The sequence below is a fragment of the Schistocerca gregaria genome, chromosome 7 (genome assembly GCF_023897955.1).
Source record: "Schistocerca gregaria isolate iqSchGreg1 chromosome 7, iqSchGreg1.2, whole genome shotgun sequence".
Taxonomy (NCBI): domain Eukaryota; kingdom Metazoa; phylum Arthropoda; class Insecta; order Orthoptera; family Acrididae; genus Schistocerca; species Schistocerca gregaria.
The window spans coordinates 571085104-571099646 of record NC_064926.1 but is presented as its reverse complement, the minus strand read 5'-3'; the positions used below and the strand labels follow the sequence as shown (position 1 = coordinate 571099646).

Below are 14543 nucleotides of genomic sequence, written 5' to 3'. Positions count from 1 at the left end.
CTGTTCACCTTGTCCTGGTTCATACTGTTCACCCTGTCCTGGTGCATACAGTTCACCCTGTCCTGGTTCATACTGTTCATTTTGTTCTGGTCCATACTGTTCACCCTGTCCTGGTCCATACCTTTCACCCTGTCCTGGTCCATACTGTTCTCCCTATCCTGGTCCATACAGTTCACCCTGTCCTGGTCTATACTGTTCACCTTGTCCTGGTCCATACTGTTCACCCTGTCCTCGTCCATACTGTTCACCCTGTCCTGGTCCATACTGTTCACCCTGTCCTGGTCCATACTGTTCACCCTGTCCTGGTCCATACTGTTCATCCTGTCCTGGTCTATACTGTTCAGCCATTCCTGGTCCATACTGTTCACCCTGTCCTTGTCCATACTGTTCACCTTGTCCTGGTCCATACTGTTCACCCTATCCTGGTCCATACTGATCACCCTGTCCTGGTCCATACTGTTCACCCTGTCCTGGTCCATACTGTTCACCCTGTCATTAGTCATACTGTTCACCCTGTCCTGGTCCATACTGTTCACCCAGTCCTGGTCCATACTGTTCACCCTGTCCTGGCCCATACAGTTCACCCTGTCCATTTCCATACTGTCCACCCTTTCCTGGCCCATACTGTGCACCCTGTCCTGGTCCATACTGTTCACCCTGTCCTGGTCCATATTGTTCACCCTGTCCTGGTCCATACTGTTCACCCTGTCCTGTTCCATACTGTTGACGCTGTCCTGGTCCATAGTGTTCATCCTGTCCTGGACCATTCTCTTCTCAATTTCCTGGTCTATACTGTTCACCCTGTCCTGGTCCATACTGTTCACCCTGTCCTTTTACATACTGTCCACCCTGTCCTGGTCCATACTGTTCACCCTGTCCTATTCCATACTGTTCACCCTGTCCTGGTCCATATTGTTCAACGTGTCCTGGTCCATATTGTTCACCCTGTCCTGGACCACACTCCTCACAATGTCCTGGTCCATACTGTTCACCCTGTGCTGGTCCATACTGTTCACCCTGTCTTGGTCCATACTGTTCACCCCATCCTGGTCCATACTGTTTACCCTGTCTTGGTCCATACTTTTCACCCTGTCCTTGTCAATACTGTTCACCTTCTCCTGGTACATACTGTTCACCCTGTCCTGGTGTATACTGTTTACCCTGTCCTGGTCCATACTGTTCACCCTGTCCGTGTGTTTACTGTTCACCCTGCCCTGGTCCATACTGTTCACCCTGTCCTGCTCCACACTGTTCACCCTGTCTTGGTCCATAATGTTCACATTGTCCTGATCCATACTGTTCACCCTGTCCTGGTCGATTCTGTTCACCCTGTCCTGGTCAATACTGTTCACCCTGTCCTGGTTCTTACTGTTCACCCTGTCCTGGTCCATACTGTTCACTCTGTCCTGGTCCACACTGTTCACCCTGTCCTGGTATATACTGTTCACCCTGTCCTGGTCCATACTGTTCACCCTGTCGTGCTCCATACTGATCACCCTGTCCTGCTCCATACTGTTTACCCTGTCCTGTTCCACACTGTTGATGCTGTCCTGGTCCATACAGTTCACACTGTCCTGGACCATACTCTCTACAATTTCCTGGTCTATAGTGTTCACCCTGTCCTGGTCCATACTGTTCACCCTGTCCTGGTGTATACTGTCCACCCTTTCCTGGTCCATACTGTTCACCCTGTTCTGGTCCATACTATTCTCCCTGTACTGGTGCATAATGTTCACCCTGTCCTGGACCATACTGTTCTACCTGTCCTGGACCATACTGTTCACCCTGTCCTGGACCATATCTTCACAATGTCCTGGTCCATACTGTTCACCCTTTCCTGGTCCATACTCTTCACCCTGTCCTTATGTAAACTGTTCACCCTGTCCTGGTCCATACTGTTTACCCTGTCCTGGTCCATACTGTTCATCCTGTCCTGGTCCAAACTTTTCACCCTGTCCTGGTGTATACTGTTCACCCTGTCCTGGTTCATACTGTTCACTCTGTCCTGGTCGATACTGTTCACTCTGTCCTGGTTCATACTGTTCACCCTGTCCTGGTCCATACTGTTCACTCTGTCCTGGTCCACACTGTTCACCCTGTCCTGCTCCATACTGTTTACCCTGTCCTGTTCCACACTGTTGATGCTGTCCTAATCCATACTGTTCACCCTGTCCTGGACCATACTCTCTACAATTTCCTGGTCTATAGTGTTCACCCTGTCCTGGTCCATACTGTTCACCCTGTCCTGGTGTATACTGTCCACCCTTTCCTGGTCCATACTGTTCCTCCTGTCCTGGACCATACTGTTCACCCTGTCCTGGACCATATCTTCACAATGTCCTGGTCCATACTGTTCACCCTTTCCTTGTCCATACTCTTCACCCTGTCCTTATGTAAACTGTTCACCCTGTCCTGGTCCATACTGTTTACACTGTCCTGGTCCATACTGTTCATCCTGTCCTGGTCCAAACTTTTCACCCTGTCCTGGTGTATACTGTTCACCCTGTCCTGGTTCATACTGTTCACTCTGTCCTGGTCCATACTGTTCACTCTGTCCTGGTCCATACTGTTCACCCTGTCCTGGTAAATACTGTTCACCCTGTCCTGGTCAATACTGTTCACCCTGTCCTGGTTCATACTGTTCACCCTGTCCTGGTCCATACTGTTCACTCTGTCCTGGTCCACACTGTTCACCCTGTCCTGGTCTATACTGTTCACCCCATCCTGGTCCATACTGTTAACCCTGTCCTGTTCCATACTGATCACCCTGTCCTGGTCAATACTGTTTACCCTGTCCTGTTCCACACTGTTGACGCTGTCCTGGTCCATACTGTTCACCCTGTCCTGGACCATACTCTCTACAATTTCCTGGTCTATACTGTTCACCCTGTCTTGGTCCATACTGTTCACCCTGTCTTTGTGTATACTGTTCACCCTGTCCTGGTCCATACTGTTCACCCTGTCCTGGTCCATACTATTCACCCTGTACTGGTGCATAATGTTCACCCTGTCCTGGTCCATAGTGTTCTACCTGTCCTGATCCATACTGTTCACCCTGCCCTGGACCATATCTTCACAATGTCCTGGTCCATACTGTTCACCCTTTCCTGGTCCATACTCTTCACCCTGTCCTTATGTAAACTGTTCACCCTGTCCTGGTCCATACTGTTTACCCTGTCCTGGTCCATACTGTTCACCCTGTCCTGGTCCAAACTTTTCACCCTGTCCTGGCGTATACTTTTGACCCTGTCCTAGTCCATACTGTTCACATTATCCTGGTCCATACTGTTCACCCTGTCGTGATCCATACTGATCACCCTGTCCTGGCATATACTGTTCATCCTGTCCTGGTCCATATTGCTCACCCTGTCCTGGTCCATACTGTTTACCCTGTCCTGGACCATACTGTTCACCCTGTCCAGATGTATACTGTTCACCCTGTCCTGGTCCATACTGTTCACCCTGTCCTGGTCCATACTGTTTACTGTGTCCTGGTCCATACTGTTCACCCTGTCCTGGTCTATTCTGTTCACCCTGTCCTGGTCCATACTCTTCACCCTCTCGTGGTCCATACTCTTCACCCCGTCCTGGTCCGTACTGTTCACCCTGTCCTGGTCCATACTGTTCACCCTGTCCTGGTCCATACATTTCACCCTTTCCTGGTCCATTCTTTTCACCCTGTCCTGGTCCATACTTTTCACCCTGTCCTGTTCCATACTGTTCACCCTGTCTGGGTCCATAATGTTCACCCTGTCCTGGTGTATACTGTTCACCCTGCCCTGGTTCATACTATTCACCCTGTCCTGGTCCATACTGTTCACTTTGTCCTGGTCCATACTGTTCACCCTGTCCTGGTCCATACTGTTCACCCTGTCCTGGCCCATACAGTTCACTCTGTCCTTTTACATACTGTCCACCCTGTCCTGGTCCATACTGTTCACCCTGTCCTGGTCCATACTGTTCACCCTGTCCTGGTCTATACTGTTCACCGTGTCCTGTCCCACACTGTTCACCCTATCCTGGTCCATACTGTTCACCCTGTCCTTGTCAATACTCTTCACCCTGTCCTGGTCTTTACTGTTCACCCTGTCCTGGTCCATACTGTTCACCCTGTCCTGGTCCATACTGTTCACCCTGTCCCAGTCCATACTGTTCACCCTGTCCTGGTCCATACTGTTCACCCTGTCCCGGTCCATACTGTTCACCCTGTCCTGGTCCATACTGTTCACCCTGTCCTGGTCCATACTGTTCACCCTGTCCTGGACCATACTGTTAACCCTGTCCTGGTCCATACTGTTCACCCTCTCCTGGTCAATACTGTTCACCCTGTCCTGGTCCATACTGTTCACCCTGTCCTGGTCCATACTGTTCACCCTGTTCTTTTACATACTGTCCACCCTGTCCTGGTCCATACTGTTCACCATGTCCTGGTCCATACTGTTCTTCCTGTCCTGGTCCATACAGTTCACTCTGTCCTGGTCCATACTGTTCACCCTGTCCTGGTCCATACTGTTCTTCCTGTCCTGTTCCATATGGTTCACCTTGTCCTGGTCCATACTGTTCACCCTGGCCTGGTCCATACTGTTCACCCTGTCCTGGTCCATACTGTTCACCCTGTCCTGGTATGTACTGTTCACCCTGTCCTGGTCTGTACTGTTCACCCTGTCCTTTTACATACTGTCCACCCTGTCCTGGTCCATACTGTTCACCGTGTTCTGGTCCATACGGTTCACCTTGTCCTGGTCCATACTGTTCACCCTGTCCTGGTCCATACTGTTCACCCTGTCCTGGTCCATACTGTTCACCCTGTCCTGGTCCATACTGTTCACCCTGTCCTGGTCCATACTGTTCACCCTGTCCTGCTCCATACTGTTCACCCTGTCCTGGTCCATACTGATCACCCTGTCCTGGTCCATACTGTTCACCCTGTCCTGGTCTATACTGTTCACCCAGTCCTGGTCCATACTGTTCACCCTGTCCTTGTCCATACTGTTCACCTTGTCCTGGTCTATACTGTTTACCCTGTCCTGGTCCATACTGTTTACTCTGTCCCGGTCCATACTGTTCACCCTGTCCTGGTCCATACTGTTTACCCTGTCCTGTTCCATACTGTTCACCCTGTCGCTAGTCATACTGTTCACCCTGTCCTGGTCCATACTGTTCACCCTGTCCTGGTCCATACTGTTCACCCTGTCCTGGCCCATACTGTTCACCCTGTCCTTTTACTTACTGTCCACCCTGTCCTGGTCCATACTGTTCACCCTGTCCTGGTCCATACTGTTCACCATGTCCTGGTCCATACTGTTCACTGTGTCCTGGCCCATACTGTTCACCCTATCCTGGTCCATACTGTTCACCCTGTCCTGGTCAATACTGTTCACCCTGTCCTGGTCCATACTGTTCACCTGTCCTGGTCCATACTGTTCACCCTATCCTGGTGTATACTGTTCACCCTGTCCTGGTCCATACTGTTCACCCTGTCCTTTTACATACTGTCCACCCTGTCCTGGTCCATACTGTTCACCCTGTCCTGGTCCATACTGTTCACCCTGTCCTGGTCCATACTGTTCACCCTCTCGTTAGTCATACTGTTCACCCTGTCCTGGTCCATACTGTTTACCCTGTCCTGGTCCATACTGTTCACCCTGTCCTGGCCCATACTGTTCACCCTGTCCTTTTACATACTGTCCAGCCTGTCCTGGTCCATACTGTTCACCCTGTCCTGGTCCATACTGTTCACCCTGTTCCGGTCCATACTGTTCACCCCGTCCTGGTCCATACTGTTCACCCTGTGCTGGTCCATACTGTTCACCCCGTCCTGGTCCATACTGTTAACCCTGTCCTGGTCCATACTGTTCACCCTCTCCTGGTCCATACTGTTCACCCTGTCCTGGTCCATACCTTTCACCCTGTCCTGGTCCATACTGTTCTCCCTATCCTGGTCCATACAGTTCACCCTGTCCTGGTCTATACTGTTCACCTTGTCCTGGTCCATACTGTTCACCCTGTCCTGGTCCATACTGTTCACCCTGTCCTGGTCCATACTGTTCACCCTGTCCTGGTCCATACTGTTCACCCTGTCCTGGTCCATACTGTTCATCCTGTCCTGGTCTATACTGTTCAGCCATTCCTGGTCCATACTGTTCACCCTGTCCTTGTCCATACTGTTCACCTTGTCCTGGTCCATACTGTTCACCCTATCCTGGTCCATACTGTTCACCCTGTCCCGGTCCATACTTTTCACCCTGTCCTGGTCCATACTGTTCACCCTGTCCTGGTCCATACTGTTCACCCTGTCATTAGTCGTACTGTTCACCCTGTCCTGGTCCATACTGTTCACCCAGTCCTGGTCCATACTGTTCACCCTGTCCTGGCCCATACAGTTCACCCTGTCCATTTACATACTGTCCACCCTGTCCTGGTCCATACTGTGCACCCTGTCCTGGTCCATACTGTTCACCCTGTCCTGGTCCATATTGTTCACCCTGTCCTGGTCCATACTGTTCACCCTGTCCTGTTCCATACTGTTGACGCTGTCCTGGTCCATAGTGTTCATCCTGTCCTGGACCATTCTCTTCTCAATTTCCTGGTCTATACTGTTCACCCTGTCCTGGTCCATACTGTTCACCCTGTCCTTTTACATACTGTCCACCCTGTCCTGGTCCATACTGTTCACCCTGTCCTATTCCATACTGTTCACCCTGTCCTGGTCCATATTGTTCAACGTGTCCTGGTCCATATTGTTCACCCTGTCCTGGACCACACTCCTCACAATGTCCTGGTCCATACTGTTCACCCTGTGCTGGTCCATACTGTTCACCCTGTCTTGGTCCATACTGTTCACCCCATCCTGGTCCATACTGTTTACCCTGTCTTGGTCCATACTTTTCACCCTGTCCTTGTCAATACTGTTCACCTTCTCCTGGTACATACTGTTCACCCTGTCCTGGTGTATACTGTTTACCCTGTCCTGGTCCATACTGTTCACCCTGTCCTTGTGTTTACTGTTCACCCTGCCCTGGTCCATACTGTTCACCCTGTCCTGCTCCACACTGTTCACCCTGTCTTGGTCCATAATGTTCACATTGTCCTGATCCATACTGTTCACACTGTCCTGGTCGATTCTGTTCACCCTGTCCTGGTCAATACTGTTCACCCTGTCCTGGTTCTTACTGTTCACCCTGTCCTGGTCCATACTGTTCACTCTGTCCTGGTCCACACTGTTCACCCTGTCCTGGTCTATACTGTTCACCCTGTCCTGGTCCATACTGTTCACCCTGTCGTGCTCCATACTGATCACCCTGTCCTGCTCCATACTGTTTACCCTGTCCTGTTCCACACTGTTGATGCTGTCCTGGTCCATACAGTTCACACTGTCCTGGACCATACTCTCTACAATTTCCTGGTCTATAGTGTTCACCCTGTCCTGGTCCATACTGTTCACCCTGTCCTGGTGTATACTGTCCACCCTTTCCTGGTCCATACTGTTCACCCTGTCCTGGTCCATACTATTCTCCCTGTACTGGTGCATAATGTTCACCCTGTCCTGGTCCATACTGTTCTAGCTGTCCTGGACCATACTGTTCACCCTGTCCTGGACCATATCTTCACAATGTCCTGGTCCATACTGTTCACCCTTTCCTGGTCCATACTCTTCACCCTGTCCTTATGTAAACTGTTCACCCTGTCCTGGTCCATACTGTTTACCCTGTCCTGGTCCATACTGTTCATCCTGTCCTGGTCCAAACATTTCACCCTGTCCTGGTGTATACTGTTCACCCTGTCCTGGTTCATACTGTTCACTCTGTCCTGGTCGATACTGTTCACTCTGTCCTGGTCCATACTGTTCACCCTGTCCTGGTCAATACTGTTCACCCTGTCCTGGTTCATACTGTTCACCCTGTCCTGGTCCATACTGTTCACTCTGTCCTGGTCCACACTGTTCACCCTGTCCTGGTCTATACTGTTCACCCCATCCTGGTCCATACTGTTCACCCTGTCGTGCTCCATACTGATCACCCTGTCCTGCTTCATACTGTTTACCCTGTCCTGTTCCACACTGTTGATGCTGTCCTGGTCCATACTGTTCACCCTGTCCTGGACCATACTCTCTACAATTTCCTGGTCTATAGTGTTCACCCTGTCCTGGTCCATACTGTTCACCCTGTCCTGGTGTATACTGTCCACCCTTTCCTGGTCCATACTGTTCTACCTGTCCTGGACCATACTGTTCACCCTGTCCTGGACCATATCTTCACAATGTCCTGGTCCATACTGTTCACCCTTTCCTGGTCCATACTCTTCACCCTGTCCTTATGTAAACTGTTCACCCTGTCCTGGTCCATACTGTTTACCCTGTCCTGGTCCATACTGTTCATCCTGTCCTGGTCCAAACTTTTCACCCTGTCCTGGTGTATACTGTTCACCCTGTCCTGGTTCATACTGTTCACTCTGTCCTGGTCCATACTGTTCACTCTGTCCTGGTCCATACTGTTCACCCTGTCCTGGTCAATACTGTTCATCCTGTCCTGGTTCATACTGTTCACCCTGTCCTGGTCCATACTGTTCACTCTGTCCTGGTCCACACTGTTCACCCTGTATTGGTCTATACTGTTCACCCCATCCTGGTCTATACTGTTCACCCTGTCCTCTTCCATACTGATCACCCTGTCCTGGTCAATACTGTTTACCCTGTCCTGTTCCACACTGTTGACGCTGTCCTGGTCCATACTGTTCACCCTGTCCTGGACCATACTCTCTACAATTTCCTGGTCTATACTGTTCACCCTGTCTTGGTCCATACTGTTCACCCTGTCTTGGTGTATACTGTTCACCCTGTCCTGGTCCATACTGTTCACCCTTTCCTGGTCCATACTCTTCACCCTGTCCTTATGTAAACTGTTCACCCTGTCCTGGTCCATACTGTTTACCCTGTCCTGGTCCATACTGTTCACCCTGTCCTGGTCCAAACTTTTCACCCTGTCCTGGCGTATACTGTTCACCCTGTCCTAGTCCATACTGTTCACATTATCCTGGTCCATACTGTTCACCCTGTCGTGATCCATACTGATCACCCTGTCCTGGCATATACTGTTCATCCTGTCCTGGTCCATATTGCTCACCCTGTCCTGGTCCATACTGTTTACCCTGTCCTGGACCATACTGTTCACCCTGTCCAGATGTATACTGTTCACACTGGCCTGGTACATACTGTTCATACTGTCCTGGTGTATACCGTTCACCCTGTCCTGCTCCATACTGTTCACCCTCTCCTGGTCCATACCGTTGACCCTGTCCTGGTCCATACTGTTCACCCTGTCGTTAGTCATACTGTTTACCCTGTCCTGGTCCATATTGTTCACACTGTCCTGGTCCATACTGTTCACCCTGTCCTGGTCCATACTGTTCACACTGTCCTGGTTCCATACTTTCACCATGTCCTGATCAATAGTGTTCACCCTGCCCTGGTGTATACTGTTCACCCTGTCCTGGTCCGTACTGTTCACCCTGTCCTGGTCCATACTGTTTACCGTGTCCTGGTCCATACTGTTCACCCTGTCCTGGTCTATTCTGTTCACCCTGTCCTGGTCCATACTCTTCACCCTCTCGTGGTCCATACTCTTCACCCCGTCCTGGTCCGTACTGTTCACCCTGTCCTGGTCCATACTGTTCACCCTGTCCTGGTCCATACATTTCACCCTTTCCTGGTCCATTCTTTTCACCCTGTCCTGGTCCATACTTTTCACCCTGTCCTGTTCCATACTGTTCACCCTGTCTGGGTCCATAATGTTCACCCTGTCCTGGTGTATACTGTTCACCCTGCCCTGGTTCATACTATTCACCCTGTCCTGGTCCATACTGTTCACTTTGTCCTGGTCCATACTGTTCACCCTGTCCTGGTCCATACTGTTCACCCTGTCCTGGCCCATACAGTTCACTCTGTCCTTTTACATACTGTCCACCCTGTCCTGGTCCATACTGTTCACCCTGTCCTGGTCCATACTGTTCACCCTGTCCTGGTCTATACTGTTCACCGTGTCCTGTCCCATACTGTTCACCCTATCCTGGTCCATACTGTTCACCCTGTCTTTGTCAATACTGTTCACCCTGTCCTGGTCTTTACTGTTCACCCTGTCCTGGTTCATACTGTTCACCCTGTCCTGGTCCATACTGTTCACCCTGTCCCGGTCCATACTGTTCACCCTGTCCTGGTCCATACTGTTCACCCTGTCCCGGTCCATACTGTTCACCCTGTCCTGGTCCATACTGTTCACCCTGTCCTGGTCCATACTGTTCACCCTGTCCTGGTCCATACTGTTAACCCTGTCCTGGTCGATACTGTTCACCCTCTCCTGGTCCATACTGTTCACCCTGTCCTGGTCCATACTGTTCACCCTGTCCTGGTCCATACTGTTCACCCTATTCTTTTACATACTGTCCACCCTGTCCTGGTCCATACTGTTCACCATGTCCTGGTCCATACTGTTCTTCCTGTCCTGGTCCATACGGTTCACTCTGTCCTGGTCCATACTGTTCACCCTGTCCTGGTCCATACTGTTCTTCCTGTCCTGGTCCATACGGTTCACCTTGTCCTGGTCCATACTGTTCACCCTGGCCTGGTCCATACTGTTCACCCTGTCCTGGTCCATACTGTTCACCCTGTCCTGGTATGTACTGTTCACCCTGTCCTGGTCTGTACTGTTCACCCTGTCCTTTTACATACTGTCCACCCTGTCCTGGTCCATACTGTTCACCGTGTTCTGGTCCATACGGTTCACCTTGTCCTGGTCCATACTGTTCACCCTGTCCTGGTCCATACTGTTCACCCTGTCCTGGTCCATACTGTTCACCCTGTCCTGGTCCATACTGTTCACCCTGTCCTGGTCCATACTGTTCACCCTGTCCTGCTCCATACTGTTCACCCTGTCCTGGTCCATACTGATCACCCTGTCCTGGTCCATACTGTTCACCCTGTCCTGGTCTATACTGTTCACCCAGTCCTGGTCCATACTGTTCACCCTGTCCTTGTCCATACTGTTCACCTTGTCCTGGTCTATACTGTTTACCCTGTCCTGGTCCATACTGTTCACTCTGTCCCGGTCCATACTGTTCACCCTGTCCTGGTCCATACTGTTTACCCTGTCCTGTTCCATACTGTTCACCCTGTCGCTAGTCATACTGTTCACCCTGTCCTGGTCCATACTGTTCACCCTGTCCTGGTCCATACTGTTCACCCTGTCCTGGCCCATACTGTTCACCCTGTCCTTTTACTTACTGTCCACCCTGTCCTGGTCCATACTGTTCACCCTGTCCTGGTCCATACTGTTCACCGTGTCCTGGTCCATACTGTTCACTGTGTCCTGGCCCATACTGTTCACCCTATCGTGGTCCATACTGTTCACCCTGTCCTGGTCAATACTGTTCACCCTGTCCTGGTCCATACTGTTCACCTGTCCTGGTCCATACTGTTCACCCTATCCTGGTGTATACTGTTCACCCTGTCCTGGTCCACACTGTTCACCCTGTCCTTTTACATACTGTCCACCCTGTCCTGGTCCATACTGTTCACCCTGTCCTGGTCCATACTGTTCACCCTGTCCTGGTCCATACTGTTCACCCTCTCGTTAGTCATACTGTTCACCCTGTCCTGGTCCATACTGTTTACCCTGTCCTGGTCCATACTGTTCACCCTGTCCTGGCCCATACTGTTCACCCTGTCCTTTTACATACTGTCCAGCCTGTCCTGGTCCATACTGTTCACCCTGTCCTGGTCCATACTGTTCACCCTGTTCCGGTGCATACTGTTCACCCCGTCCTGGTCCATACTGTTCACCCTGTGCTGGTCCATACTGTTCACCCCGTCCTGGTCCACACTGTTCACCCTGTCCTGGTCTATACTGTTCACCCTGTCCTGGTCCATACTGTTCACCCTGTCGTGCTCCATACTGATCACCCTGTCCTGCTCCATACTGTTTACCCTGTCCTGTTCCACACTGTTGATGCTGTCCTGGTCCATACAGTTCACACTGTCCTGGACCATACTCTCTACAATTTCCTGGTCTATAGTGTTCACCCTGTCCTGGTCCATACTGTTCACCCTGTCCTGGTGTATACTGTCCACCCTTTCCTGGTCCATACTGTTCACCCTGTCCTGGTCCATACTATTCTCCCTGTACTGGTGCATAATGTTCACCCTGTCCTGGTCCATACTGTTCTAGCTGTCCTGGACCATACTGTTCACCCTGTCCTGGACCATATCTTCACAATGTCCTGGTCCATACTGTTCACCCTTTCCTGGTCCATACTCTTCACCCTGTCCTTATGTAAACTGTTCACCCTGTCCTGGTCCATACTGTTTACCCTGTCCTGGTCCATACTGTTCATCCTGTCCTGGTCCAAACATTTCACCCTGTCCTGGTGTATACTGTTCACCCTGTCCTGGTTCATACTGTTCACTCTGTCCTGGTCGATACTGTTCACTCTGTCCTGGTCCATACTGTTCACCCTGTCCTGGTCAATACTGTTCACCCTGTCCTGGTTCATACTGTTCACCCTGTCCTGGTCCATACTGTTCACTCTGTCCTGGTCCACACTGTTCACCCTGTCCTGGTCTATACTGTTCACCCCATCCTGGTCCATACTGTTCACCCTGTCGTGCTCCATACTGATCACCCTGTCCTGCTTCATACTGTTTACCCTGTCCTGTTCCACACTGTTGATGCTGTCCTGGTCCATACTGTTCACCCTGTCCTGGACCATACTCTCTACAATTTCCTGGTCTATAGTGTTCACCCTGTCCTGGTCCATACTGTTCACCCTGTCCTGGTGTATACTGTCCACCCTTTCCTGGTCCATACTGTTCTACCTGTCCTGGACCATACTGTTCACCCTGTCCTGGACCATATCTTCACAATGTCCTGGTCCATACTGTTCACCCTTTCCTGGTCCATACTCTTCACCCTGTCCTTATGTAAACTGTTCACCCTGTCCTGGTCCATACTGTTTACCCTGTCCTGGTCCATACTGTTCATCCTGTCCTGGTCCAAACTTTTCACCCTGTCCTGGTGTATACTGTTCACCCTGTCCTGGTTCATACTGTTCACTCTGTCCTGGTCCATACTGTTCACTCTGTCCTGGTCCATACTGTTCACCCTGTCCTGGTCAATACTGTTCATCCTGTCCTGGTTCATACTGTTCACCCTGTCCTGGTCCATACTGTTCACTCTGTCCTGGTCCACACTGTTCACCCTGTATTGGTCTATACTGTTCACCCCATCCTGGTCTATACTGTTCACCCTGTCCTCTTCCATACTGATCACCCTGTCCTGGTCAATACTGTTTACCCTGTCCTGTTCCACACTGTTGACGCTGTCCTGGTCCATACTGTTCACCCTGTCCTGGACCATACTCTCTACAATTTCCTGGTCTATACTGTTCACCCTGTCTTGGTCCATACTGTTCACCCTGTCTTGGTGTATACTGTTCACCCTGTCCTGGTCCATACTGTTCACCCTTTCCTGGTCCATACTCTTCACCCTGTCCTTATGTAAACTGTTCACCCTGTCCTGGTCCATACTGTTTACCCTGTCCTGGTCCATACTGTTCACCCTGTCCTGGTCCAAACTTTTCACCCTGTCCTGGCGTATACTGTTCACCCTGTCCTAGTCCATACTGTTCACATTATCCTGGTCCATACTGTTCACCCTGTCGTGATCCATACTGATCACCCTGTCCTGGCATATACTGTTCATCCTGTCCTGGTCCATATTGCTCACCCTGTCCTGGTCCATACTGTTTACCCTGTCCTGGACCATACTGTTCACCCTGTCCAGATGTATACTGTTCACACTGGCCTGGTACATACTGTTCATACTGTCCTGGTGTATACCGTTCACCCTGTCCTGCTCCATACTGTTCACCCTCTCCTGGTCCATACCGTTGACCCTGTCCTGGTCCATACTGTTCACCCTGTCGTTAGTCATACTGTTTACCCTGTCCTGGTCCATATTGTTCACACTGTCCTGGTCCATACTGTTCACCCTGTCCTGGTCCATACTGTTCACACTGTCCTGGTTCCATACTTTCACCATGTCCTGATCAATAGTGTTCACCCTGCCCTGGTGTATACTGTTCACCCTGTCCTGGTCCGTACTGTTCACCCTGTCCTGGTCCATACTGTTTACCGTGTCCTGGTCCATACTGTTCACCCTGTCCTGGTCTATTCTGTTCACCCTGTCCTGGTCCATACTCTTCACCCTCTCGTGGTCCATACTCTTCACCCCGTCCTGGTCCGTACTGTTCACCCTGTCCTGGTCCATACTGTTCACCCTGTCCTGGTCCATACATTTCACCCTTTCCTGGTCCATTCTTTTCACCCTGTCCTGGTCCATACTTTTCACCCTGTCCTGTTCCATACTGTTCACCCTGTCTGGGTCCATAATGTTCACCCTGTCCTGGTGTATACTGTTCACCCTGCCCTGGTTCATACTATTCACCCTGTCCTGGTCCATACTGTTCACTTTGTCCTGGTCCATACTGTTCAC

The 14543-nt window shown here is 50.9% G+C and overlaps 5 protein-coding genes across 5 annotated transcripts; all 5 read right to left on the bottom strand.

Annotated features, from left to right (window-relative positions):
* Positions 1–1862: 1862 nt before the first annotated feature.
* On the bottom strand, positions 1863–3021 carry LOC126282487 (nipped-B-like protein B). Its single transcript, XM_049982144.1, has 2 exons — positions 2407–3021; positions 1863–2312 (listed from the first exon to the last, which is right to left on the bottom strand). Exons 1-2 carry the CDS (start codon positions 3019–3021, stop codon positions 1863–1865), a joined length of 1065 nt encoding a protein of 354 aa, XP_049838101.1.
* Positions 3022–3270: 249 nt separating this feature from the next.
* LOC126282486 (keratin, type I cytoskeletal 9-like) lies at positions 3271–4292 on the bottom strand. Its single transcript, XM_049982143.1, has 2 exons — positions 3911–4292; positions 3271–3779 (listed from the first exon to the last, which is right to left on the bottom strand). Exons 1-2 carry the CDS (start codon positions 4290–4292, stop codon positions 3271–3273), a joined length of 891 nt encoding a protein of 296 aa, XP_049838100.1.
* Positions 4293–4311: 19 nt separating this feature from the next.
* On the bottom strand, positions 4312–5659 carry LOC126282485 (uncharacterized). Its single transcript, XM_049982142.1, has 3 exons — positions 5494–5659; positions 5231–5410; positions 4312–5099 (listed from the first exon to the last, which is right to left on the bottom strand). Exons 1-3 carry the CDS (start codon positions 5657–5659, stop codon positions 4312–4314), a joined length of 1134 nt encoding a protein of 377 aa, XP_049838099.1.
* Positions 5660–6299: 640 nt separating this feature from the next.
* LOC126282484 (nipped-B-like protein B) lies at positions 6300–7555 on the bottom strand. Its single transcript, XM_049982141.1, has 2 exons — positions 6701–7555; positions 6300–6557 (listed from the first exon to the last, which is right to left on the bottom strand). Exons 1-2 carry the CDS (start codon positions 7553–7555, stop codon positions 6300–6302), a joined length of 1113 nt encoding a protein of 370 aa, XP_049838098.1.
* A 2864-nt stretch (positions 7556–10419) lies between these two features.
* Positions 10420–11441, bottom strand: LOC126282483 (uncharacterized). Its single transcript, XM_049982139.1, has 2 exons — positions 11276–11441; positions 10420–11144 (listed from the first exon to the last, which is right to left on the bottom strand). The coding sequence occupies exons 1-2, from the start codon at positions 11439–11441 to the stop codon at positions 10420–10422; spliced, it is 891 nt and encodes a 296-aa protein (XP_049838096.1).
* Between the last annotated feature and the right edge of the window lie 3102 nt (positions 11442–14543).

Bases quoted from the DNA above. Each gene is read 5' to 3' on its own strand.
- LOC126282483 (XM_049982139.1), bottom strand. From the start codon at position 11,441: ATGGACCAGGACAGGGTGAACAGTATTGACCAGGACAGGGTGAACAGT. The intron at 11,145-11,275 runs GTAAGTAAAAGG...AGTATGGAACAG, and splicing joins GGACCAGGACAGGGTGGACA to GACAGGGTAAACAGTATGGA.
- LOC126282484 (XM_049982141.1), bottom strand. From the start codon at position 7,555: ATGGACCAGGACAGGGTGAACATTATGCACCAGTACAGGGAGAATAGT. The intron at 6,558-6,700 runs GTGAACAGTATG...GGTCCAGGACAG, and splicing joins ACAATATGGACCAGGACAGG to GATGAACACTATGGACCAGG.
- LOC126282487 (XM_049982144.1), bottom strand. From the start codon at position 3,021: ATGGACCAGGACAGGGTGAACATTATGCACCAGTACAGGGTGAATAGT. The intron at 2,313-2,406 runs GTGAACAGTTTA...GGTCCAGGACAG, and splicing joins ACAGTATGGACCAGGACAGG to GGTGAACAGTATGGTCCAGG.
- LOC126282486 (XM_049982143.1), bottom strand. From the start codon at position 4,292: ATGGACCAGGACAGGGTTAACAGTATGGTCCAGGACAGGGTGAACAGT. The intron at 3,780-3,910 runs GTATGTAAAAGG...AGTATGAACCAG, and splicing joins GGACCAGGACAGGGTGGACA to GGCAGGGTGAACAGTATACA.
- LOC126282485 (XM_049982142.1), bottom strand. From the start codon at position 5,659: ATGGGCCAGGACAGGGTGAACAGTATGGACCAGGACAGGGTAAACAGT. The intron at 5,411-5,493 runs GTATGTAAAAGG...AGTATGGACCAG, and splicing joins GGACCAGGACAGGGTGGACA to GACAGGTGAACAGTATGGAC. The intron at 5,100-5,230 runs GTAAGTAAAAGG...AGTATGGAACAG, and splicing joins GGACCAGGACAGGGTGGACA to GACAGGGTAAACAGTATGGA.